The 26,064-nt window shown below is 43.4% G+C and overlaps 1 protein-coding gene across 1 annotated transcript in view; it reads left to right on the top strand.

The window, feature by feature from the left end:
• Positions 1-26,064, top strand: part of Ddx46 (DEAD-box helicase 46) — a 45,085-nt gene continuing 19,021 nt past the window's right edge. Inside the window, exons 1-13 of the mRNA XM_021659697.2 lie at positions 1-192; positions 3,452-3,640; positions 4,322-4,465; positions 10,611-10,707; positions 12,145-12,310; positions 13,301-13,452; positions 14,758-14,871; positions 15,461-15,626; positions 16,183-16,303; positions 16,944-17,119; positions 17,948-18,069; positions 20,996-21,074; positions 22,930-23,012. Of these exons, the coding sequence (XP_021515372.1) occupies positions 176-192; positions 3,452-3,640; positions 4,322-4,465; positions 10,611-10,707; positions 12,145-12,310; positions 13,301-13,452; positions 14,758-14,871; positions 15,461-15,626; positions 16,183-16,303; positions 16,944-17,119; positions 17,948-18,069; positions 20,996-21,074; positions 22,930-23,012 (1,626 nt within the window). The 5' untranslated portion in view covers positions 1-175. The remainder of the gene's footprint in view (positions 193-3,451; positions 3,641-4,321; positions 4,466-10,610; positions 10,708-12,144; positions 12,311-13,300; positions 13,453-14,757; positions 14,872-15,460; positions 15,627-16,182; positions 16,304-16,943; positions 17,120-17,947; positions 18,070-20,995; positions 21,075-22,929; positions 23,013-26,064) is intronic.

The raw sequence follows: 26,064 nt of genomic DNA, 5'->3' as shown, positions 1-26,064 counted from the left end.
CGGCACATCCTGTTTTCGTTGGCCGCGCTCTGATGGCGGTCAGTGCTGGAGCTTTGGGCGCTCAGTAGGCTCGGTCCTCGCTCGGCGCCGTGAGGGCTGGGTGCCTTCCCCCTTTGTCCTCCTCACAGGCCTGCGCGTCGTTCCGAAGGGCGCAGGCCTTCCGGTGGCCGGCAGCATGGGCCGGGAGTCTCGGTGAGTCCCCGGAGGCCGCTTCCCTGGGCTCGGAGAGGAGCGTGTGGAGGTGGCGGCGCGGCGGGGGCGGGCTGGCCCGACGTGTTGCCCCTGAGGCGCCGCTCACCTCGGCTGGGAGGACACGCCGCCGGCGCGCAGGGCCGCAGACGGCCCCGTGTGTGCAACAGCCGGGTCCAGCCCTGAGCGGGAACAGCCCTCCTCACCTCATCCTGCCCCTTCACTGAGCCCGCAGCCTCTTCCCCTCGGCCATCCCTAACCCGCTCTCACTCCCCTTCCACCTGGCCTTTGCGACGTCGCTTGGGCCCACTTTAGTTTACTTTCGTGCCCGCGTGGGCCTCCTGAGTCTTTTAAAAGGAACATGTGGGCACTTTTTTCTTTCTTTCTTTTTTTTAATCTCACGTGCAGTATGTGTACAACTGGCTCTCATTGGGTTGCAATAAACACCTGTTTCATGGCCATTTACTTCTCAGGTAGATTCTGTATTACTTTACCTGTTTCTTTTTTTTAAAACCCTTCCCGCGGGATAAGCATATGGTGTCTTCAAAACTTTAGAATCTTGATAACGACTTCAGGACCTCGAGGTATTACTACCGTCATCATCATCATCATCCTGAAAGGTTACTGATAAGTTTCTAGATAGTCTGAAAGATACTATGGTTCACTGTCTAGGGAGAATTAAAATTTTGCTTGCTTTTGATGGTAACAGCGCTTGACTGGATTACAACTTAGGTTTTTGGGACATGAGGAAAGTGTGAGGGGAGCATCTTGAAATTTTGCAAATATAGGAAGCCTGTAACGTTATCCGGTTAACGGCAAATGGTCTGTCACTTTGACCGTAGTCAGTTCTTGTGGCGATGTTTTAAATCTCCCAAAGGCATTGTTCTTTATCTGGCTACCCAGACCAGAGATCTGGATGCAGTTATTTGACGCGTCCTTCCCACTGCACTATTTCCCCACTCCTGATGTCTCTGAATTAATTAAGGCCCTTAGTGTTTATTGCCCAGACAGATTCAAATTGATCCCTCCCTGAAGTACCGTTCTTGATCTTGCCGTTGTAAGTAGTATGCTGGAACCCGAGTGCCACTTCAGAAATAACGTTAATGACTAATTAAATATTGGAGTGAGCTAATGGCAAGATGAAGCTATATTAAACAAATGCAGGTTTACTGAGAGCATCGTGGGAGAGGGAGGAGGGAGAGAGGGGAGAAGAGAGGAGATAAAGAGAAGTGGGGGAGGAAGTGACAGAGGGAAGGGGGGAGAGATAGAGAAGGGCCAAGGCAGGAGCAAAAGGGAGATGGAACAAAAAAATGTCTGGGTTATATAATGAAGGACCCCTGGGAGCAGGATGCCCTGCTCCTAAGTAGAGGGCAGGGTATGCCAGCCACGCCCTGCAGCAGTTAGGGACCTAACAGTTGAGACCTGGCCATTTTCTGTCATAGATGAAAGTCAAAACTTCTGCAGACCTTTCACAGGAAGGTCCATTTTCTCCCTTTACCTTTATACTATTGTCTTTCTGCCATTCCTGGTTTATAGTCTTGGTTTGTTCTTGGAACAGTGAAAGGCTTAGAGGTGAGAAAGAACAGGGTGTTTGAGAAATAGCTCCAACAGTCAGTTTTCGATTGAAGAGGGCTAGAAGATAGCTACTGAAAAGGCTCAGAGAGTGAGTAGATTGTTCATTTCCTTGTAACTGGCCATTTTTGGTGGTGGTGACTTGAAGGCTGCTATGAATTGATCTTGGTGCCTCACACAGGCCAGGTCTGTACTAGACCATGGCTTCTCCCCCAGCACAGCCTCATTTTTTTCTGTTTATTATAGTCACATGTGGAGATACCCAACAGTTCTCCTTCACCCTTATCCTTGACTTTAACTCATTGCCTGGAGTCAGTGCTGGTGTTTGTGCTTTCATGGTTTTGTTTTCATTGCCTATCTTGATATTTCTGAGCATCCATGCTTGCTGTTCTGACCTAAGTGGTCACTGTTTCTTAACCTGGATGGTGGCTCTGGTTGCCTGTTTTCTTTTCCACTGTTGCCTCCTCTGTTGTTTTTTTATATACAAGATTTCTTAGTCAAGGCTAGCTTTGAACTGCTGGTCCTCCTGCTTTCACCTCCAAGTGCTGGCGTTACATGCCTGGCTGATTAATACTTCAAAAATTGTCTTGAGGTTATGTCACTGTTTTGTTTAAAACTCTTCCAGTAACACCTCTTTTTATTATTGTACGAATTTTTATTCATGGGGCTGGAGAGATGGCTCAGTGGTTGAAAGTGCTGGCTGTTCTTCCAAAGGACCTAGATTCAGTTCCCAGCCCCACATGGCCCACAGGTGTCTGTAACTCCCATTCTGGGGATTTACTGCTGTTTTCAGGTTTCCTAGGCACCTGCACACATGGGATGCACATGTGTGTACTCAGGCATGTACATGTGCGCATAAGTGAACTAATTAAATGTATTTCTGTAGAGATGGGAACTTGCTGGTCTGAAACTGTTTAACATAAGTGATCTCTCCTCAGTCTTAGCTGGCACGAGAGGTGTCTGCCAACAGGTGTGGCCCATTAGCTTTTCATCTTACTCAGGGTAAAGGACACAGACATTGTAAGTGCCTGTGAGGTGCTCCATATTTGACCACTTGGTTATTTCTCTGGTCTTGCCTCATGGCGATCTCTTTGAGTTTTTTCTTTGAGACAGAGTCTCATTCTGCAGTACTGACTGGCCTCGAACTCAGAAATCTGCCTGCTTCTGCCTCCCAAATGCTAGGATGAAGGTGTGTGCCACACATCTGGTGTACGGTCTAACTTGCTTAACTGTCTTCCTTGCTATTCCCTTGTGTGCCAGTCCAGATTCCTTCCCCTGAATTTACTCTTGTGTGTTCTGCCTGGAAGGTCTCCCCTGTATGCCTGCATGGCTCCTGCTTACATTTCCTTCAACAGTCTCTGAAATGTCACTTTATTAGTGAGGACCTTGTTGGTTGTCTGATATAAAATGTCAGACTTCCCATTTGCTTCCTTTTATTCTGAGCTGGTTGTCTCTGTCCAGTACTTGACACTTGTACATTTGTGTCTTCACTTGCCCAGCATCTCTTCCTTCACCAGAATGTAAGCTATCTTCTGGAAGAATGGCCAGTGCTTTAACTGCTGAGCGTCTGTCTCTCCAGCCCCTTTGACAGGGTTTTTCCTTTGTAGCCTCTGTATTTGCCGAGGTTTTTAACATAGAAATAAAGCACATGCTGCCTGCTAAGTGTACTCTTTGGTTTGACACTTTGCAGCCACTACCGCAAGCGCTCAGCATCTCGAGGACGCTCAGGAAGTCGCTCTCGGAGTCGCTCACCCTCTGACAAAAGAAGCAAACGTGGAGATGACAGACGTTCTAGGAGTCGAGACAGAGACAGAAGGAGAGAGAGGTCTCGGAGTAGGGACAAAAGAAGATCTCGGTCAAGGGACAGGAAACGCCTGAGGTAAGACATTTCGTCTCTGGGCCTTACTGGATGGACTGGGCTCCTTCATTGCTGAGTTGTGGTTTGGAAATTCTGGTCTGTTCCTGGGCCTCCTGTTTTTCCCTATTGTTTGGTTAGACAGAGGTGGGTGTGATTGTATCTTTAATCTCAGCCCTAGGGAGTCAGAGGCAGGTGGATCTCCTGTGTTCCAAGCCAGTGAATTCTCTGTATTTTCTAGATGAGGAAACACGGAGTTGGGGATTGTCATGTGGTAATGAGCAGCTCATGGGAAGAAATGTTGCCTCCAAGTTTTCAGACTGTGGTCGTTGAGCACAGGGTCTGCCCACCTCCTTCCTTAGACTCAGGCCCCCCATTTCCCTTCTAGGACTAGGGCTTGCGTAGCTCAGCGAGTGCCCAGGGCTAGCTGCAGCCTCAGCTGTGGGCTTTCATGCTCCAGATGGTAGATTTGAAATATCTGTTATACAGCTTGTTAGGTTTGTTAGCAAATTTCATTGTGAATGTTTCCATTGACCTCTGTAAGAACTGGCTTCACTTGTCCTGTTTTGCCGACTTGGTATCTAATTGTGAACTCTGCCTCAATAATGATCTTAAGTTTAAGAACCTTTTTTCAGTTTGGGACAGTCATAATCTGAAATAATGAGTCTCTTTGCCCACAAAATAAAAGAAAACTCTCCCTTTCAGGCGTTCCAGAAGTAGAGAACGAGACAGAAGCCGAGAGCGAAGAAGATCTCGGAGCCGAGATAGGAGGCGCTCAAGGAGTCGAAGCCGGGGCCGGCGATCCAGGTCCTCCAGTCCTGGCAGCAAAAGCAAAAAGGCCGAGAATAGGTAGCACCATCATTGGACTGGACCTGCTGTATTAATTCTCTTCCCTGTGTCTCTAGTTTCTCTTTAAATTCATCCTTATCAGTAATTAATTGCTTTGAGCTGTTGGCTCAAAAAAATTTTTTTATTTCATTTTATTTATTAGGTTATGGGGTTTATACTTCAGTTAGAGAACAGCAGATTCTGTGGGTCCTACACTCTACACTGTAACCTTATTTAGTATATCTTGTTAAGGGTCAGAACTTTTGTAAACATCTTTTCGGGAATTCAGTTTCTTTCCTTGGGGCAGTGATGAGTACTTGAAGCAGGCTTGCTGGTTGCCATGCTGGGCAAGCCCTCTGCATTCAGGCACATCTTTGGCCTCAGTGTTTGTTCCTTTGAGGTTGTTTTCTCAGATAGTTAAGATATTTGTTGGCAACTGTTTAAAGATTGCTGTTTGTTGATTTATATATACCTGTGTAGGTGTGTATATGAGTGTAGGTACCAGTGGAGGCAGGAGGCCTCAGATCTTTTGGGCGCTGGAGTCACAAGTGGTTGTGAGACACCTGTTGAGGGTGCTGAGAACTGAACTCCTTCTTGAATTTAAAGCAGCAAATGAATTTAGCCAGTGAGTCAGCTCTGCAGCCTAACAAATACCTTTTCACTTTCGTGGTATACCTTACTGTACTGCTGTTGCAACATGTGGCCTTTGCTTGTGTGTAGTAATTGTGTATTTCTTGTGATGCTAATACCACTCAGTTGAGAGCCTCTTGTCAGTTTGGTGTGCTTGCTCCTCACAGTTTCCTACCACTTGGTGTTACTACTTCAATGAAAACCAAGAACCTGTTTCATGTTGTTTTATTTAGTTGTTGGCACCTCTCCTTTGTTGTTTGTTTTCCTTTATAAGTTGTACTTTCCTTTTACCAAGGCCAGTATAATACTGTTGGGATTTCTTGAAATTCAAAATAATCCTTGGTCATGTCGGGAGGCAGAGGCAGGTAGATTTCTGAGTTTGAGTTCAGCCTGGTCTGCAGAGTGAGTTTTAGGACAGCAAGGGCTCTGCAGAGAGAACCTGAAAAGCAAAGAAAATGAAAAGAAAGTGAGATGGAAGATTACAGAATACTGACTTCTATCTCTTTTTATGTATATGGGTGTTTTGCATGAATGTGTATCTGTGTGCTGTGTGTATACCCGGTGGCTGTGGGTTTCAGAAGAGGGTGTAGGATCCCCAAAAAGGGAGCCACAGACATTTGGAGTCACCGTGTTGGCGCAGTAGTCAAACCAGACTCCTCGAAGAGCAGTTGGTGCTTTCAGCTGCCGAGCCATCTCTCTAGCCCAGTTTGTCTCTTGACCGTGGTTGTGGGAATGTGAATATGCATTTTATAATTAGTTCAGTTTATTATCCCAGTCACTTGTCCAGCTTATTTCTTTATTGAGACAGGAGCTTGCTGTACAGTCCTGTTGTCCTTTGCCTCTCGAGTATCTTGTGTTAACATTCATCTCTGAATGAAGCCACTGTTGACATTTCGCTGTTGTTTTGACATCCGTGTGTGCATCTTAGATTACTTTGTTTTTAACTTTCCAGGAATAGAGTCTTGCATGCTTTGTTCAGCATCGTTTGAGCGTTGTCTCTGTTGCTTCTGTCAGTAGTTCAGTTTTGTTGCTCAATAGTGTTCTGTGGTGTTACTATATACAACTTAGTACTCCATTGAACTGGTGTGTAGCTAGGCTTTGAGGGCCTTGTTTAGTGAGAATTCTGGAATTTTGGTTTCTTTTAAAACAGAACTATATGACTATGCTTTCATTTTAATGCCAGGTGTGGGGTGTGGGACTGCTCCAGACTGTCTGCAGCAGTGGACTATGATTTGCCTCATGCTCCAGCAGAGGTGTGGTTTTTCCAGGTGCAGATGGTTTCTGTGATTGTGTGACATTTGAATTGTAGAAACTTTTCAGAGAATATATAAATGTTAGAGCCCTGATAGGTGGGATGGATGGATATTGGTTGCTCAGGGGTGTTGGTTGTGGTTAGCTAGTAGTCATGGTCAAATAAATTAGATTTAGAGGTCTCTCTCCTCTAGCCTTATTTCTCTCCCATGGATGAAATGGATGGTTTGAAATGGGGAGGGTGGGGGGGAACAAAGTAGCAAAAGGTCAGTTACAGCCTGAGCTTGCTTTCTCATTTCTTTTTTCTGCGATTTTGGCATAAAATCAAAACCTTGTGCTTTAGAGGCAGGTGTTTGTCTTCTGAGCTATCCCCATAGCCTAAGGCTTTTTGAGAAGGGGTACCTCATACTGGCGCTGAATCCCTGACTCCTGCAGCCTTTTGCGTGCTGGTGACTATTCCTGTGTACCTGCCCTAGCATGCCTTGGCCTGAGCATTCCTAAGAAATAGATCTGGAAGTGGGGCTTCTGGGTCACAGACACAGCTCTGTGTAACGAGGCGATGGCAGGTTGCTTTCTGGAGGGTTTGTCCTCCTGCTCCGCCACAGTGTGTGAGATTCTCTTCCCCATACCTTCCCAGTGTCTAACCTTGCTGGTCAGTTTTAAGTGTCTGCCAGCTGGTTAGATAGGCGATTATAGAGTGGGTTTTTTGATCTTGATGGGAAGAACTTCATTACAGAGAGGTTTTGGTGTCCAAGATGGTGGCTCCCAGGAGAGATGACTCCCTGTGTGCTTAATGATGGCTAGTCAGGCTGGACAGTCTTTGCATCTTCAGGGGCCATTTGGATTTCTTCTCTGAAGCACATGTTTATAGCTTACAAAAATTTACGTCATCATTTTAACTTAATTTTTATGTGTTCAGTATTTGCCTGCATGTATGTGTACCACATGTGTACCTTGTGCTGAGGTCTGAAGAGGGCGCCAGATTCTCTTCATCTGGAGTTGCACATCCTGTGGGTGCTGGAACCAAGGCCATGTTGTCTGTAAGAGCTCTCGATGACCCCTGAGCTTCTCTCTGGCACATTTTTTTTCCTTTATTTTTCTATTGGATTATTTCTTTGATAAAATTTCATTTATAGGGGTTGCTGCTCTTGTTGTTGCTCTTGTGTTTTGGTTGGTCCTGGCTGACTGCTTCTTGTCTAAAATACTGGGATGAGAAGTGTTCTCAGTTAGGAGCTTCTCTATTTTGTTATTTATATATGTCTAATGAGAGGTATCTTGGAAATGCTATCCATGTCGACCTAGATTTTGTCTTTTCTGAGCATCTTACACAGTGCACAAGGAGGGTTTCTGTGGCTGTTTTGATTTTGTGCTGCTGGGGATTGGCCCAGTGCAATGTGTAGGCTAAGCAGTTACCCTCCTGCTAAACCGCCCTTCCCCCATTCTGTATATTTTAGTGTGTCTGCATGACTGCAGCCTGCTGTGTGCAGTTAGATGTGAAATTTTTACTTGAGATGTTAAGTACACACGTAGTTTCAGATTTTTGCATTTTGGGGTTTTCAATTTGTACTTGTGATAAATAGCAATTTTTCAAATTAAGAATAAACCTAATTCTGGGCATGGTGGTGCATATCTTTATCTTGGCACTTAGGAGACAGAGGCACTCTTGAGTTCAAGGCCAGCCTGGTCTACAGAGTTAGTTACAGAACAGCCAGGGTTACACAGAGAAACCCTGTCTCAAAAAAAAAAAAAAAAAAAAAACCCAGCCAAAAACCAAAAACTGACAAACGGATAGGAAAAGAACATTATATTTCATTTAAATAAAGATTAGCATACTAAATAAAACTATATATATATATACACACACACACAAACACGTGTAAGTAGCATAATTAATAGAGTTTACATCAAGAAAGAAAAATTGGTGTAACATTAAAAAGTTAGTGTATGTTAATGAGATTTAAGGAGAAAGGTTATTTAATCCTAGAAAAAAGTTTTACTATTTGTTTTTTGTGTTTTTGTTTTGTTTTGTGTGTGTGTTTGAGACAGGGTTTCTCTGTGCAGCCCCAGTTCTCTGGAAACTCACACTGTGAACCATGCTGGCCTTGAACTCAGAGATCTGCCTACCTCTGCCTCCCAGTACCACCACCACCCGGTTTACGCTTTTTCTAAAATTGTGGTATGTGAGTGTGCTTATGGTATACTTGTCTGTGTGTGCACGTGTAAAGACCAGTACTTTGGTGTCTTCTTCAGGTATTCTCTGCCTTGTGTTTAAGACAGTGCCCTGACTTCGGCAGGGGTGTTTGCAGTGAGTTCCTGGAAACTCATCTCATGGCTCTCCTTCACATGGGGGCTGTGGATCCAAACTTAGATTCTCATGGTTGTGTAGGAAGCAACTTACTCACCAAGCAGTCTTCCCAGCCCATTTTATTAAGTTTAACATATCTGTGCTAGAATGTTAATCACAGCAATCAGGGATTACAGGCAGTCAGATCACTTGTGAGTTCCAGCCCAGCCTGGTCTGCAAATCAAGTCCAGGACAGCCAAGGCTACACAGAGAAACCCTGTCTCAAAAAACCAAAACTAAAACAAACAAACCCCCCATATCTGTGTTTTTTAATTTAGCAGACATGAATAAAAGGATATTTTATAAACTGATCATAAGATTAGAAATGGGGCTGGGTGAGTTAGCCCAATGGGTAGAGTACCTGAGGACCTTAGCCCACGGGCAAGAACTCAGGTGATAACCCAGCGCATGGTGTGCACTTGTAACCCCAGCACCAGGGAGAGGACAGACTTAACAGTTGGGCTGGCCAGCCAGCCTAGCCCCAATCAGCAACCTCCAGGCTGATGTGGGACTCATCAAGTAAGGTGGACACTCCTAAGGAATGCTACCTCAGATTGTGCTCTGGACTCGACTCTACACCTGCACGCACATGCACAGACACCTACATACTTGTGAACACACATGAGAGCTACAAAGGACATAATCTGAAAAATGAGAGGAGGGCTCCCTGTGCGGTGTCCAAAGAGATGCATCATAAAGTGGCAGTCTCAAGAGTCTGGACAGGGTTAGGAGTCTGTGTGGAGATGGACTCGCAGAGCCCGATGCACACTCATGCTCAGAGCCGGTCGGTAGATGTCAGGTTACGTTGCAGTGACTGGAGAAAAGGTCTCACGATAAATATGCAGTCTGAGGACAGCGTGGTCTCCAGGGCAAGTTCCAGGTCAGCCAGGGCTACACGGAAAACCAAAAAGAAGAGCAGCCGTGTGCTAGGAACATTTGCTGCTCTGTGGTAAAGTCACTGTGTTCACAGAACAGCCCCGAGCAGAACAGAGAACAAAGTAAATGGCAAAAAAGCTGGTAATTCTTATTACACTAGAACTTCTTGTGGAAGTTTATGTCATAGAAGTTTGTACTGGAGATTATCGTGAAGAAGAAAGAGTTTGGTTATTTTTTATATTCTGTATATGAGTGTTTCACCTGCATGTGTGTCTGCATGCAGTACCTGTAGAGGCCAGAAGAGGGCACCTGGAACTGGTTATGCTCTATAGGCTTACTTGGAACTGAACTTGGGTCTTTAAGTGTATTTAACGGTGAACCATCTCTCTAGCCTGACATTGATTAATTAATTTTGTTTTTTCAAGACCGGGTTTCTGTGTGTAGCCCTGGCTGTCCTAGACTCACACTGTAGACCAGGCTAAACTCACAGAGATCTGCCTGCCTTTGCTCCCCGAGTGCTGGGATTACAGGTGTGCGCCACCACACCTGTCTTGATTAATTTTATATCATTAAAAGTAAGCTATTTTGTTATTAGAGGCATAAGGCAAAATGTAAGACTGTTGTAATCTTAAGTACTACTACATACGTGATTTACTAAATTTTTTTCTTAAGTTTTGTAATTGTTTTTCTTAGACAAATTTCCAAATATTTAGTATTGTTTGCTACAAAATATTTACTTTTCTCATATACCTAGGTATTTATTATTGAGCATCATACTCAATAATATGTGTCTAAGTCTATTAAATAGTCGTAAAGTGGGTATCGTAGGACTTCAAGATGGCTCAGCGATAAAGATGTTATTGCTAAGGCTCCACCTGACTCTGATGCCTAGTTCCAAATGTAGGAGAGACCTGACATCTACAAGTTGTTCCCTGACCACCACATGCTATCTCTGTCTCTCTCTTTCTCACATACGCATTACTGAATCATTGTAATAAAGTGAAGAAGAAATGATTCTTGTGTTTCCAAACGGATGTTATCTAACTCTGTTTTGTTCTTTGGTAGGTCTAGGTCCAAAGAGAAAGCAGAAGGTGGGGACAGTTCTAAAGAGAAGAAAAAAGACAAAGATGACAAGGAAGATGAGAAAGAGAAGGATGCTGGGGTACGTGTTGCTGCAACAGTCCTGAAATGGCAGTCTTGTTTTCACAACAAAATTATTTAATGACGCTCTTTTATTTTTATGTAATTGATAATGATAAAAGTCTTCAAGAATCTTTCTGAGAAATGTTGCATATTTATGTTAATTGTTTTTACTTAGAAAATGTGATCAATCCATATTCACAGTATCAAATTTGCCTAAAGCATACATATGATAGCCTGGTGTGGCGATGCATGCTTGTAATCCTAGCATTTGGAAGCAGAGGCAGGTGGATCTCTGTGAGTTCGAGGCCAGCCTGGTCTACAAAGCAAGTCCAGGACAGCCAAAGCTACACAGAGAAATCATGTCTCAAATAAAACCAAAATAAAAGGTGTATGAATTTAGACTCCAGACAGAATCTAGGCTCAGTAGGACCAGCAAGGTGGTTTAGTGGGAAAGCAGTTGTCACAGAAGCCTGGTGGCCTGTAATTTAATTGAGGGACCCACATGAAGGTAGGAAGAAAGGGTGGACTTTATGTCTTCTGTTGACTGCTACACTCATGCTGTGCATATGTGCCCACAGAGGCAGGCACACGTAACTAAGTAAAATGAAAAGGGCTAAGGCATACAACAGTGTACTTTTCCTAGCATCCTTGCCAGTGTAGGGATGTCAGAATTGATTCTCATCAACATAATGGGATTAATTGATAATTATGTGAGTGTTCTTGTTAGATTTTGTTTAATTATTTTATGTGTGGGTGTTTAGCCTATATGTCTGTGTGCTGCTTGTGTGCCTGGTGCCGCCAGAATAGGGTGCCAGATTCCTGGAACTGGAGTTAGAAGTGGCTATGAGACACCATGTGGGTGCTGGGAATCAAGCTCAAGTTCTCTGGAAGAGCAGCCAGTGCTTTTAACTGGTGAGCCACCTCTCCAGCCAGTCCTTTGGATTTCTTAATTGAAAGTGCTTTTTCCTGTGATTCAACCCTTACTCTCTGTCCATCCCTCCATTTCTCATTGCGTCTCTTTCTCGGAGTCCTGCAGTATGTAGTTCAGGCTGGCCTGGAGCTACCCTAGCCTGCTGGGTTTACAGGTGCTAATGATAAGGTCTGCCTTTGTGATTCCATTATTACATTTATTTTGTGTGGGAGTCAGTTTAACCTTCAAGACTTAATTTTTCCACTATGTGAAGCATTGGGATTGAATTCAGATCGTCAGGCTTGGCAGCAAGTACCTGCATCTACTGAGGCATTCTGCTGGCTTTGGTTTTCATAGAATAATAGGATAATTATAAAAGTGTGTGATTATTAAATCTGTTTTGTGTTTAGGAATTTATATGTTTATATAATTTATCCGATTTTCTTTTTTTAATATTTCGGAGAACTTACTTAAATCTCATGTGGAGTACACTTGTTAATTCTGATTTTGACTTTACTACTTTTTTTTCTCCTTCCCTGCCCAAAGAACTTTGACCAGAATAAGCTGGAGGAAGAAATGAGAAAACGAAAAGAAAGAGTGGAAAAATGGCGAGAAGAACAGCGTAAAAAGGCCATGGAAAACATAGGAGAACTGAAAAAGGAAATTGAAGAAATGAAACAAGGGAAAAAGTGGAGTTTAGAAGATGATGATGGTATATTTGGGATGTGGGTGATGCTTTTTTTCAAATTGTGGAACATAGCTGGGCAGTGGTGGTGCACACCCTACACAGAGGCAAGCCTGGTCTACAGAACAAGTTTCAAGGCAGCCATGGCTACACAGAGAAACCCTGTCTCAAAAACAAGCAAACAATAAACAAAATTGTAGAAAATATGCATGATGCTGTATTTACATTTTAACCTTTTGTCTACAGCCCCTATCAACCTGAGGGTCAAAGTCAGGGCCATGTGCATGTTTAGCAAATGCCCTAGCACGGAGCTACTTTCTCATTCCACTTTAATCATTTCAAGCAGAATGTTAGGTGTACTTATTCACACTACATTCAGCATTGTATAGCCACCGTCACTGTCCATTTCCAGAGCTCTTTCATCATCCCAGGTAGAAAACTATCCATTAAAGATCTAACCATCCTGCCTCCCAGCCCCTTGTGCCTTACACTGGTTTCTGGCTCTGAGAATATGTCCATGTCTTTCATAGTGCAGTCATTCTATTGGTGTCTTCTTGTGTCTGGCTCCCCCCCCACCCAAGACGGGCTCACTGTGTAGATCTGGCTCTCCTGGAACTTCCTCTGTAGACCAAACTGGCCTTGAACTCTGAGATTTGCAAGCTATATGCGTCCCAGCTTTAGAAATACATTAAGTATAATTACTCTTTACCTCTCTTCAATTAAGTGATTTGCTAGTATTTTTTTGCTCACTTTTATGTAATAGTAATACACACGATATTAAAAATGTGAGACCTTCCAGGTGTGAGCATATGAACTGCGGAAAGAGTGAACGATAAGCCAGGTTGAGGGATGCTTGCCCAGCGGGAGAAAAGTGATGGAAGTAACAGAATGGATGTGGGAGTGAGCTCAGGTAGCCAGGCCTGTGCAGCAGGCGCTCGTGCCACAGGCATCTCCCTGGCCTGCCTGTGACTGCCTTCTGAAATGCATTCCCAAAGCAAGTGTACTGTGCCATTCCAGATGACGAAGATGATCCTGCCGAAGCTGAGAAGGAGGGAAATGAGATGGAGGGCGAGGAGCTAGATCCATTAGATGCCTACATGGAGGAAGTGAAAGAAGAAGTGAAGAAGTTTAACATGAGGAGTGTGAAGGGTGGTGCCGGGAATGAGAAGGTATGTAGAGAGCTGCTCTCATCACTGTGTGCTCACTCTCTTTGCTTCCAAATTCCAGACCTTAGTATGGTTTTCTAGGCTCTATGGTGGTGCACAGCTTTAAGCCCAGCTCTTGGGAGGCAGAGGCAGGTGGATCTCTGCAAGCTCCAGGCCTGCCTGTTCTGTATAGTGAGCTCCAGGACAGTCAGGAGGACATAGAGAGACCCTGTCTCAAAAACAAAACAAAACAAAAAAAAACCAACCAAAACAGAGGAGCCTATATTAAATTGTTTTCATTACATTATTTCCTATGTGTGTGCTTGAGTGTATATTTGGGCATGTGCATATGACAGTGTGCCTGGGGTCGTGGGTGTCAGAAGACAACTTGCAAGTGGGAATATGCCCCTTTCTCGATTGGCAGCAAGTACCATTCCCCCTGAGCCATGTGCCAAGTCCAGAGAGTACAGTGTCTTGAGTTAAGAATGCCGTCCCAGGTATAGAGAGACGACTAAGCACTTAAGAGCACCGGCTGCGCTTCCAGAAAGCCCAGGTTTGATTCCCAGCACCCACATGGTAGCTCACAATCATTCGTAGATCAGTTACAGGGGATTCCCATGCTCCCTTCTGGCATTGGCAGGTACTACATGTACGGGTGGTCTAGGCAGGCATACACATAAATTAGTAAATTTTTTTAGAAAGATCCTTTTTTTTTTTTTGTGACTGACGAGTACTTGAAAGAAAAAGCATTAAAAATGTCATTTTGGGCATCGAAGAAGTGGAGAGCTCAGTCTGTTTAATTCATTGTTCTTCAGAACAATGCTGGATTGTCTAATAAGCGAAACGTCATTGAGTAGAATTTCAACAGTATATAACAGTGAGAAATGAGCCTGTGTTTGTAGTGTTGGGGCTGGAGAGATGGCTCAGTGGTAAAGAGCACTGGCTGCTCTTGCAGAGGACCCAGGTTCAGTTCCCAGAACCCGCGTGGTGGCACACAACCCTGTGCGACTGCAGTTTCCAGAAAAAACTGTTTTGGCATCAGGCTCACAAGTAGTGCAAAATATCTGTACACATAAAGTACATTTAAAGATGTTATATAAACTCACATTCTGAGTCCGTTGTGGGTGTGTGACCATATCTTGAGTGCTTAGGAAGTCCTATTAAACAGTTCACACAGAACAAAAACACAGCTTTCTTGTTCTTCAAACTTCAGTCATGTAAGTTTAAATGACAGTTGTGGGATTTAACGTCTTGTATCTAGTGTCTGCATATTTTAAAGTCTTTTGTTTTACTTTTGCAAGATGTTTTAGTACTTCTTTTTTATTTTAGAAGTCTGGGCCAACAGTCACAAAAGTTGTTACTGTGGTAACAACCAAAAAAGCAGTAGTAGATTCTGACAAAAAAAAGGGAGAGCTGATGGAAAACGACCAGGATGCCATGGAGGTGAGTCTCCGTTCATTCTGACCTGGTTCATGCTCATGCTGCACAGACTACTGTTGGGGCATATTCTGCTACTCTCTGTGTTACAGTCTAACTGTGTGCAGCTGTGGGATAGTCTGGAACCCTTCGTCCTCTCTTGTGTCTTCCTTTCTCTTTCCTCCTCTTTATCGGCCCTTCTCAGGCAGGCAGCACAGGATAGTGTAGCAGCAAAATGAGTGACGCTTCTTTCTGCTGACCTATGCTGTTAAGATCCTACTAAGGAAAACAATAGCAAAACTTAATGGCATCTCTGAGAATGCATTTCTGAGGCCTGTAGTACTTTTAAAAACTTAGACTAAAGAAAAAAAGCTTTTAAGAAGTCGGTTTCCTTATTTCCATAATAACGGACGTTCTTACTTGAGCTTGTGCTCTTACTTGAGATTATGCAGTTGTAAGGTTCCTGGAGCAACACGGGGATGGGTTGGATAGCACACGATCTGCCACGCACCGTGGACTGGTTCCTTGGCGAGAGGGGCTCTGTGACTGCCAGGACTGTTGTCTGTTGGTGGGGGAAACGAGTAATGGACTTTCTCTTTGTTTTCCAACATTCAAGTACTCTTCAGAGGAGGAGGAAGTTGACCTTCAGACAGCCCTCACAGGGTACCAGACAAAGCAGAGGAAGCTTCTAGAACCAGTTGATCATGGGAAAATTGAATATGAGCCGTTCAGAAAAAATTTTTATGTTGAAGTTCCAGAACTAGCAAAAATGTCTCAAGAGGGTAAGCTGTTTCTGCTCACTTGTTCATTCCCTGTGGTGACCTCAGAGGAGCACACACTTCACCCCCCGCAGGGGACTGCACAGGCCTGAGGTGTGTTCAGAAGAATTTTTAAAAAGAGTAAAACAGACCTAGTCACATAGTTGTTGTTCTTAGGGATAAAAGTACTGTTCATGTAAGATGCAGATAGAAAGTTTCCATTGGCTTGTTGGTAAGTGAGACAATTGGTGTGACTGACAGTTGTCAATCTGTTGTTGGTTATGTAAAGGCAATCTAGGCAACTCAGTCAGAACAGGTGATAGTGTTGTCAATCAGTCACTATTTTGTTGCAGTTGCTGGAAACATGAAAACCGAAGTGTTAAAATTGGGGTATTTTACGTTCTTCCTTTTTTGAAGTAGTAATGACTTTGTCTCTCTGAGCTTTAGTGTTTCTCTTGTGTGGCTGTGAGATTTTATTCCATAGCCCTTAAAGAGGGGTCAGGGTGTTGACACTGACCCACCTAGTCAGTATAGGTAGGTGGCACCAGTAAGAGCTTTCTAACGGGGCTTTGTTTTCTAGAGGTCAATGTGTTTCGCTTGGAAATGGAGGGCATCACAGTAAAAGGAAAAGGCTGTCCCAAGCCGATTAAATCATGGGTACAATGTGGAATTTCCATGAAGATACTAAATTCCCTCAAAAAGTAAGTGGCTGATGGTTATCTGTACTTTTCAGTGTCCTGCTTCTCACAGTAGCCCTTTCACACAGGTATTCTCTGGACCTCAGTTATATCCATAAGTGAAATTTAAAAAAAAAAATTCTTTTAAATGTGTTTTTTGTTGTTTTGGTTTATTTTGTTTTGAGATGGCATCTCTCTGTGTAGCCCTGGCTGTCCTCGAACTCAATACATAGACCACACTGGCCTTGAACTCACAGGTGCTCTTGCCCCTGCCTCCTGCGTGCTGAAATTAAAAAAAGGTGTCTGCCACACACTGGGCCTTTACATGTTTTTTTTCATTTGTTCCATGTGTTTTATTACTTGCCGCCTTGAGCATGCACACCGTGTCAGGTGTGTGCACAGAGGTTAGAAGAGAGAACTCTGGGAGTCTGTTCTTTCTCGCCCCCTGTGGGATCTAGGTGTCTACCTGGGTTCTGGCCTGGATGCAAGCACATTCTCACTAAGCTGGCTTGCCTGCCCGGCCTTTGGCCTTTTCTGCTCTCCACCAAATAATACTTTATTAGGTGGATATGTCACATTTAGAAAAGCTGATGTGTCTGTCCTCTACGGGGGTTTAATGAGCGTGATTGTTACATTGCATTTTGTTTGTTTGTTTCTTTTTAAGGCATGGCTATGAAAAACCCACACCAATCCAAAGTCAAGCAATTCCAGCTATCATGTCTGGACGAGACTTGATTGGCATTGCCAAGACAGGAAGTGGAAAAACCATTGCCTTTCTTTTGCCCATGTTTAGACACATCATGGATCAGAGGTCATTAGAAGAAGGAGAGGGGCCAATAGGTACAAGTCTTCTCATTTCATGATTCTTCACTGTGTTCGTTGTTACCTCAGAAAGTTATTAATCGTGACAATAAAGATGTCTTCATGTGCATTTCCTTTATCAATACACCAGTTTGGGGCTGATTTCCCCTTACCAGCAGGTGGAGTGAGAATCTTCAGAGCTCTGGAGTGACATCTCAGAAGTACAAAACCAGGCTGGCACAGCTCAGTGTTAAAACTGTGATCCGGCAGGTAGAGCCCTTGGGCATCCGTCAGTTTGCTCATGTTGAGGTGTGCATCCCAGACTCGGTACAGGAGGAGGACTGAATCTCCCTCAGGGGTTCTTGGCCACTGTTTCATGTAGGATGAAGTTTCCAGACTAAGATTTCTTCTCATTTTTGCAGTTACTATTTGCATATTTGAGTGGGGAAATGTGCTTTTTTTGTGCCTATACAAGGCATGCTGTATTCTCTGTCACAGCCTTTCAGAACAAAGTGTGTTTGGGGAGCAGCTTGTGGCTTGTGTAGCACACTGAGCCATTTGATCCTCTTTGTTCTGTGATTTGCTGTTGAAAACTATTTGCATTTTTTTCAAGTATTTTTCTGAGGGTTAAGTATGCTGTTCACTTTTCTTGTAGTTCACTTTTCTTGTAGGGAAAGAATCTCTTTCCCCTTTGCCTCAGTCTCTGCTGTTACTAAGCTTCTGAAACACAATTTTCAGACTTCGTAGAGAGGAAACAAACAAGTTTTACTGTGAGACACGAATTGTGCTGCAGAGCTTAATTTAGTGCTTTAAAGCATCTCCTTAAGAATTGGGGTGATTAGGCTTTTGACGTGTTTATCTTTTCAGCTGTCATCATGACTCCAACTCGAGAGCTGGCTTTACAGATCACTAAAGAATGTAAGAAGTTTTCGAAGACCTTGGGACTCAGAGTGGTCTGTGTGTATGGAGGGACAGGAATCAGCGAGCAGGTAGTTAGAATAAAGCACTCAGTCTTTCTGTCTTTTCTGGTTGACTGATCCAATGAGTTAAGAAGTGATTCTTTTGTTGTAGTGCTTGATGTTTGAATGTAAGTGATTGTCCTTAAAATCTTGGAGGTACTTGGTGTGAAAATCATTGCAGAATGAATTGTGTGCCTGTGGCCCAGTGTTAAGATGGAAGAAGTAAAGTTGTGACCTCGAGGCCTCAGAACTACACAGAAACCTGTCCCCAAAACAGTGTATGATAGAAACTGGCTTTGTATATGTAATGAGTTCTAGGCCAGGCAGGTGTACATGCGAGACCCTGTCTTATACCCCTGATCTCGGGAGAATGAATGATGGATTGCCCTGAGCACATGTTCTGTACGCCTGTTCCCAGGCCTAACAGCTAATAATGCTGCTAGAGATTGAAATTTGCCAGCGTTGTAATCTGGAAGATTCTTTCCACAACAGACAAAAATTGGTGGTTCTGGGATATGATCCACGACTTGATTGTGTTAATCATTTTACCATGTGTATTGCATATCATTTACATATCTAAAGTGGGTTTTGTGAGTGTGTGTGTGCGTGCGTGTGCGTGCGTTTGCTTGAGTATTATTGAACCCAGAGTCCCTTGAATGCAAAGGTGGGCGGGCAGCTCTGTGCTGGTGAACCACAGCCTTCTGGCTCCCAACACACAGTTTGTTGTTAATTATTTCTCAGAAAACCTAGGGGAGGAAAGAAAAAGTAACAATGTGTCTAATACAGATTTTGAAATTATTATTAGCATTAACATGTCCTCCTGCCAGAGAAAGCATGTCTGTTTTTCCACTTTATAAGTGAAAAATTATTCAGAATGCTGAAATAAGTTGATTAACTACGTTAATTGGAGATGGAGTTGGCTCAGAATCTAAGTCTGTAATTCCCAGTCCAACAGGTACTGTCTCTAATGCATGCTGGCTTCTTTAAAAGATGCCAGTAATGCCATGTTTTACTGTCTTTAAAAAGACAGTAATGCTCTCGTCTCCATTCCTAGTGACATGGAGCAAGATTTAAGCCAACCTTGACTGTCTTTGATTTGGCATTTTTTTCATGACAGGATCTGTCTATTCTGTAGCACTGGCTGTCCTGGAACTCACTTTGTAATTAGGCTGGCCTTGAACTCACAGAGGTTCTCCTGCCTCAGCCTCCCAAGTGCTGGGATTAAAGGCATACACCACCATGTCTAGCAGGAAAACTTACTTTATAACTAGTGTTGTAAAAACATGCCTTGGGAGTGTTCACTTGTCTGCTATTTTAAATACTTGAACTGTTCGTTTTTGCTAGTTTATTTGAGAACACAGCCTGAAGTAAGAAACACTTTTCTTTGACACAGGGTTTCTCTGGCTGTCAGGGAACTCTTTCTGTAGACCAGACTATCCTCGAATTCACAGAGATCTATCTGCCTCTGTGTCTAGGATTAAAGGCGGGTACCACCACTGTTTGAGTATAAAACAAATTGTGTGTGTGTTTGTGACAGGATTTCTGGTAGCCCAGGCTGACTTTGAACTTGGTGTGTAGCCAAGGATGACCTTGATTTTCTGATCTTTCTTCTCCCATCTTCCAAGTAATCCTGGGATTGCAAGTGTGCCGCCACTCCTGGCAATAAAACAGTTTCAAAAGCCGCAATAAGGGAAACGTGTTTTAAAGCCTCTGCAGTGAGCATTGAGTGCATGTGCTTTTGCCACAGGCCAGGGGCAGAAGAGGGCGCTGCTGCCAGCCTCACCTTAGCATTGGGATTAGAGAAGCCCCTCAGACCCTGTCAGACAAGGGACAGGAAGGAAGTGGAAGCATGGCAGAGCGGCCTGTGTGTGAATGTGATCTCTGCCAGGGCAGCCTCAGTTCTGCTGGAGAGGCGCTATGTTTCCTTGTTAAGTTTTCATTCATATTTGGGCTGTGTGTGGGGGCGCATGTGTGTGAACTTGCTTCTGTATGTTTGCCCATGTGCACATGCCACTGCACATGTGTCATAGTCAGAAGACAGCATGTAGGAGTCAGTTCTCTCCTTTCACCATGTGGGATCTGGGACTTGAACTTGGTTGTTAGACTTGGCAATGAGCACCTTTACCCACTGCACCATATCACTAGCCCTGTGATAGACTTTCTGAAAGATGCAAACACATGTAGGAAACAGTAGCTCATGTGGAATGTTTGCTACAGAAAAAGTCACCCTGGTAGTTCCTGTAACTACAGAGATGACATCCAGGCCAAGATTCCAGAAACCATAATTGCTTTAGGGTTGGAGAGCTGGCTCAGTGGCTAAGAGCTCTGCCTGCTCCTCTAGAGAACCTAGGTTTGATTCCCAGAGCACCTGCATCACCACTCAAAGCCATCCTAATTTTAGTTCCATGGGGATCCAGTGCCCTCTTCTGGTCTCTGCAGCCACTGCACATATGTGCTTCATAGACATAAGTGCAGAGGAAACACCCAACCACATAAAGCAGAGAAGATGGCCTAGTGCGTGCATGCATAAGGTAGGGATGTGGGGCCCAAAGCAGAGGCTAGGTGTCTGCAGCGCTCTTTCATTGTCTGCTCTATTTGAAAATGCTGCTGTGGCTAAGAAAACTGAAGATGTGGTTTCCTAAATATGGAAAGCATTGATCTCTGTACTAGAATATATATTATATCGCTTATTCTTATGTTTCTTTCTTGGGTTTGAGCAATAGTTGCAAATTAAAATTTGTAAAGTTCTTTACAAATTTACAAAGTTTCAAGTTGCCGTCCTGCTGCTCCCTATCTGTCAGTGATCTAGCAGCCTCACTGGTCACGTGGTGGCCTCCAGTCTTCTCCTCAGATTCTGTCTAACTCGTTAGAGCCATGCAAGGGTCAGTGCACTGTTTTCACATCTGTTTAAGAAGTAGCAGTGACTATACTGTAAAATTTCATCCTGTTTCATTAGATTGCTGAGCTGAAAAGAGGTGCTGAAATTATTGTTTGCACACCTGGTCGAATGATCGACATGTTAGCAGCTAACAGTGGTAAGTCACGGGTATTTTATTATTTGTTTTCTGTTTTGAACTTGACATGTTCTTGTTAAAGCAGATATGAGAAACCAGCAGAGGGTTTCTGTGTTTCTTCTTAAAGCTGTAATATCTTAAAAAAAAGTAATATTTTAATATCTTAAATGTGAATTGTAACACAGTTATTGTTGGAAGTATTAATAAGATTTTGATATCAATTTCTTTCACAACTTACTCTGTAGAACCTTATTAGTATTTAACTTGGCTCGTTTTATTGTTGTATTGTTTATCCTTGCTATTAAAAAGGTGGCATCAGCTGGGCACAGTGGCGCATGCCTGTAATCCCAACACTCAGAGAGGAAGAGGCAGGCGGATTTCTGTGAGTTCGAGGCCAGCCTGGTTTACAAGTTGAGTCCAGGTCAGCCAAGCTACACAGAAAAACATTATCTTGAAAAACCAGGAAAAGAGAGAGAGAGAAAGAAAGAGAGGTGGCATCATAGTCTTTTACAAAATTTTCCGTGGGAGCTAGTATTTTATACTAATAGACAAATTAAGTTATTGCAGCTTCAAGAAATATGTCTTTTGTAAATACTGCATGTTTTTAGCTCAAATGTTATGCTTTGTTAAAATATTCCCTATCAAAACTGATACTAAACTGTTGACATTATTTAACTTCTGTGGAGAAAGGCCCTTGAGGATTTATAGACCTGGGCTTCCGAGACGTTAACGTCAAAGGTAGGTGACCTAATGCTGTTCTACCTTCGAGGCTCTGGCGGCTGGAGATGTTAGTGTGGACATTAGCTCTTTAGTCTTTGAAGGAACAGCTTTTGGAGGTTTCCATTGCAGCGTTCAGTCTGTATGGGACTGAATGTTGGGCCCAAGAAGTGCATGCTTGTACTAGTGTTCCGCCTGAAGCTTGGGTAGGCGGCACTCTCCCTGAGGTGGTTTGGTGAGGCCTTGCGCTTGTAGAGCGGATGAAGGTTTGGGGGTGAATGCTGACTGAATAATCCCTTGTTTTTTTCCTCACTATTATATTAATTAAATCTCCTAAAATCCACCCTGATTAATTTTACCTTTTCCCTTTATGTGTCTATTTTGCTTATCTTTTAATAACTTTTATACATATTTCTGCCAGGTTCTGCAGTTGATAGCAATGCTTAGTATATTGATCTTTGGAGAAAAGCTTTTCTGTATTTTTAGTTTAACTGGTTAAGAAGCCAGGCTATTGATTTAAACCAGTGGCAGTGATTAATAATGTAATGTGTGTCTTTGTATAGAAAAGTATATTTGTATGTAATGCACTTACTATTTAAGGTTTATGTCGAATATTGTTACCAGTGATTTTGAGCAGTTTCTTTTTAATGGTTTGATGTGCCCATTTAAGGCGCTTCTAACTGTATGGAAGTAGGATATAAAGCAGTAGAGAGAGGTTTTCTGCCTCTGAAGTAGTTAGCACCTGAACCTGCTTTCCACACATACGCTGTAATCTCTAATATGTTTTTTTCTAGGTGATGCTGTCAGATAATGGCTGATGTGGCTCGATGCTTCATCTCAGTCTTAGTTTTATGATGTGTTTTGGAGAGGGCTGTTTTCTGAATTTTACAGGTTCTTCAGGCCCTATGATGGTATGCAAGAGACGAGTTTGACAAAATAAAGGGCCTCATGTACCCATTGTCAGAAAGTACTTGCCACTAGATTAAGATTTTAGACCAAAGTTTCTTTTCAATGTTTAAAGAAACCTAACCTACCCCTCTGCTAAGTCAGGCATTTTAGTTCCCTTTATGGTTTTTTTTTTAAAAGTTCTTGGTTGTCATCATGAATTGTGACTGATAGTTAGTTTTCTTTTTGTCTTTCTTTTCTCTTCTCACCTTAGGTCGTGTCACAAATCTCCGAAGAGTGACATATGTTGTTTTAGATGAAGCAGACAGAATGTTTGACATGGGTTTTGAACCACAGGTAATCATTAAATTTCTTTGTAATTTTAAAGGTTTATGCTGTTTTTAATGCTGTGTGTGTGTGTGTGTACACACAGGTACAGGTTCTTTAAGAGCTAGGAAGTGACAGCAGATCACCCTGTAGCTGGTGTCAGGTGACATGGGCGCTGGGTGGGCGCCTGGCACTGAACTTGGGTCTTCTCTAAGAGCTGTCTCTCTGGCCTCTCATTAAGGTTCTGAAGTTTTTGATTTTGTAACTGCTGTGAAAATGAAATATTTGTGAGGTCTTGAAATTCATATTTATTCCATGTTGCCTATTAATACAATGTGTTAGCAACATAGGGAGTTGAAGTAAATATTTATGTTTCAGATTAAATTCTTTTTTATTTGTTTGTTTTTCAACACAGGGTTTGTCTGCATAGCCCTAGCTATCCTAGAACTCACAACAGACCAGGCTCGCCTCGAACTCACAGAGATCTCCCTGCTTCTGCCTCCTTACTTCTGGGATCAAAGGCGTGTGGCACCACCACTTGCTCTGATTAAATTCTTAAAACTTGTTGAGGGTTTTGTTCAGACATTCCCCAGCAATCAAAACTAATCTTGATTAGACTGGATCTAGAGTGCTGATAGTGAGGGTGCTTGATGTTTCGCCTGGACATGGTGGTGTAAGTCTACAATCCCAGCACTCTGGAGGCAGAGACAGGTAGGTCTCTTGAGTTTGAGGCCAGCCTGGTCTATAGAGTAAGTTCCAGGTCAGCCAGGGCTGTGTAGAGAGACCCTGTCTGAAAAGCAAAGCCGTGCAAAGCAGACTAAGTCGAGTGTTGTGTCAGGCTGCATATGCTTCTGGGATACATAGTGAAACCCTGCCTCAGGAAAGGAGAACTGGGCACTGGAAGTGGTGGAAGTGGAGTGATTAGCCTCTTAATTTGTTTTTGTCCCCTCCAAGGATACCTGGCCTGTCATATCCTGAGTGTTGTATTTAGCTTCACAAACTGAATTTTAAATGGGATTTGGGCAGGTGGCCTGAAAATAGGATTTTGGAGTACTTGAACCATTCAGCAAAGAGTTACAGAAATGCAGACTAGTCAGCATGGAGCAGAGGACCTGCTATCAGGTGCAGCTCTTAACAAGTCTGTCAGAGCCTTTGGGCTCAGTGTCACTGAAACCACATGAGGAACCCAAAGGGAACTGGACTGAGTTTAACTGAGAAAAGCTGAACAGGCTTCATTTTAAGATGAAATAGGTTGCTTTGTCAGTGAGGGGCAGACCAAATAGTGTGTGTTTGTTTGAGTACTTAACATATTTATCTTGTGTGTGAGGGTGAGGGGGCTGTTGTCCCACAGTACAGTTGTGGGAATCAGAGGAAAGCTTGCAGGAGTGAGTTTATCATATGGAACCCAAGGAGTGAGCTTAGGCAGTCAGCCTTGGTGGCAGGCTCCTTAATCTGCTGAGCCAATTTTTCTGTTTGTTTGTTGTTGTTATTACTAAAACCCGTGTAAAGTTAAGTTAAAAGAAAGTTACAGGGAGCGAGGATTCTTGTGAGCTTCACTGGTTAAAAATACCGGTGAGTTAGTGCGCCGGGTGCTGTGTGCTGCTTTCTGGAGATACATAATTTGATACTGATAAATCACCGTGACTAATACAACTTGAAGAAGGAGGGGGTTGATATTTGTCGTCTGTGATGGCAGATTGGAGGCATGGCAGCAAGCATAGTCATAGGAGGAGGAAGTTGAGTGCTCATGTATTGAGCTGCAGTCATGAGGTAGGGAGCAGTCTGAAGGTGATGTTATGGATTTAAGCTTCAAAGCCCTCCTTGGTGACATACTTACTCTAGAAAGTCCTCTCGACTTTCACCTCTTCAGATAGTGCTATCAGCTGGGGACCAGATGTTCAAGTGCCCAAAACTATTTCTCACTCAAACCAGTATAGAGAATAGTAAGAAAAGTCACAGTTGCCTGTAATCCCAGCACTCAGGCAGGCAGATCTCTGTGAGTTCCAGTACAGCCTGGTCTACAAAGCGAGTCCAGGACGGCCTGGGCTACACAGAGAAACACTGTCTTGAAAAACAGAAAGTACAATTTTATGTAAATTAAAGCTGGAACTATGGAATGAATCTCTACTTGGCTTCTGGTTGGAGTAGGAACGGTTCCAGCATGCTTCCAGGCAGAAGTCTATACTGAAGAAGATAATGAAAATCGAGAATTAAACCATATCATTGAGTGTTCATTTGCCATTGGACTAAGTTGTTCAGTGACATAGCAAGTTCTATATATTTATGCAAATAAATTGCCTTGAACTTAAAACTTCAGGGGTAAACAGTGATCTTTTAGGGGCGGGAAGATAGTGTGGCCACCCTGAGCTTGATTCCTGGTGTGTATACGTAATCCCAAAGCCAGGTCTGGTGATGCTTGTTGAATCCTGGTGTGTGGCAGTGGACATGAGCGGATCTGTGGGGCTCAGTGGCAAGCCAGCCTAGCATACTAGTGAGTTTCAGACCAGTGAGAGACAATGTCTCAAGGGAAAGGAGACAGTGAATAATGCCTGAGAAAGAAAGGACTGAGCTCATAGACAGCTGATTGTGTGGTTTGCTTCTTTTCTAAGGCTCACTGCTTTTAGTTTACTGAAGAAAGGTAGATACATTTCTAACTGCTGGGAGAGAGCTGACGTTTGAGTGACTCCTCGAAGCAGAGGGTCATAGGGTAGCAGGGCATTATCATACCTGAGGAGTGGAGAGGAACAGAAGTGAAAGGGAAGTGAGCAGAAGCAAACGTGCGGATTCAGCTCACCTGCGGATTCAGCTCACCTTGAAGAACATGTCTTTCCTCTGTGGACGCATTTGGCTGGGATTTGACACAGTGTGAAGTGAAGTTCGGTCCGTTTTACTTTCTTTTGAAATGACATTGATTTACATATTTAGTCGTTTGTTGTGTAGTATGTGTAGGTGGGGCCATGCGAGTGCCATGGTTCATATGTGAACGTTAGAGGGCAACTTGTGGAAGTTGGTTCTTCTTTTCTATCATGTGGGTCCTGGGATCAAATTCAGATTGTCTGACTTGGTGCCAGGTGCCCTTATT

This window comes from Meriones unguiculatus, chromosome 3 (assembly GCF_030254825.1).
Source record: "Meriones unguiculatus strain TT.TT164.6M chromosome 3, Bangor_MerUng_6.1, whole genome shotgun sequence".
Taxonomy (NCBI): Eukaryota; Metazoa; Chordata; class Mammalia; order Rodentia; family Muridae; genus Meriones; species Meriones unguiculatus.
The sequence above is the reverse complement of the archived record's forward strand: the minus strand, read 5'-3'. Positions and strand labels throughout refer to the sequence as shown.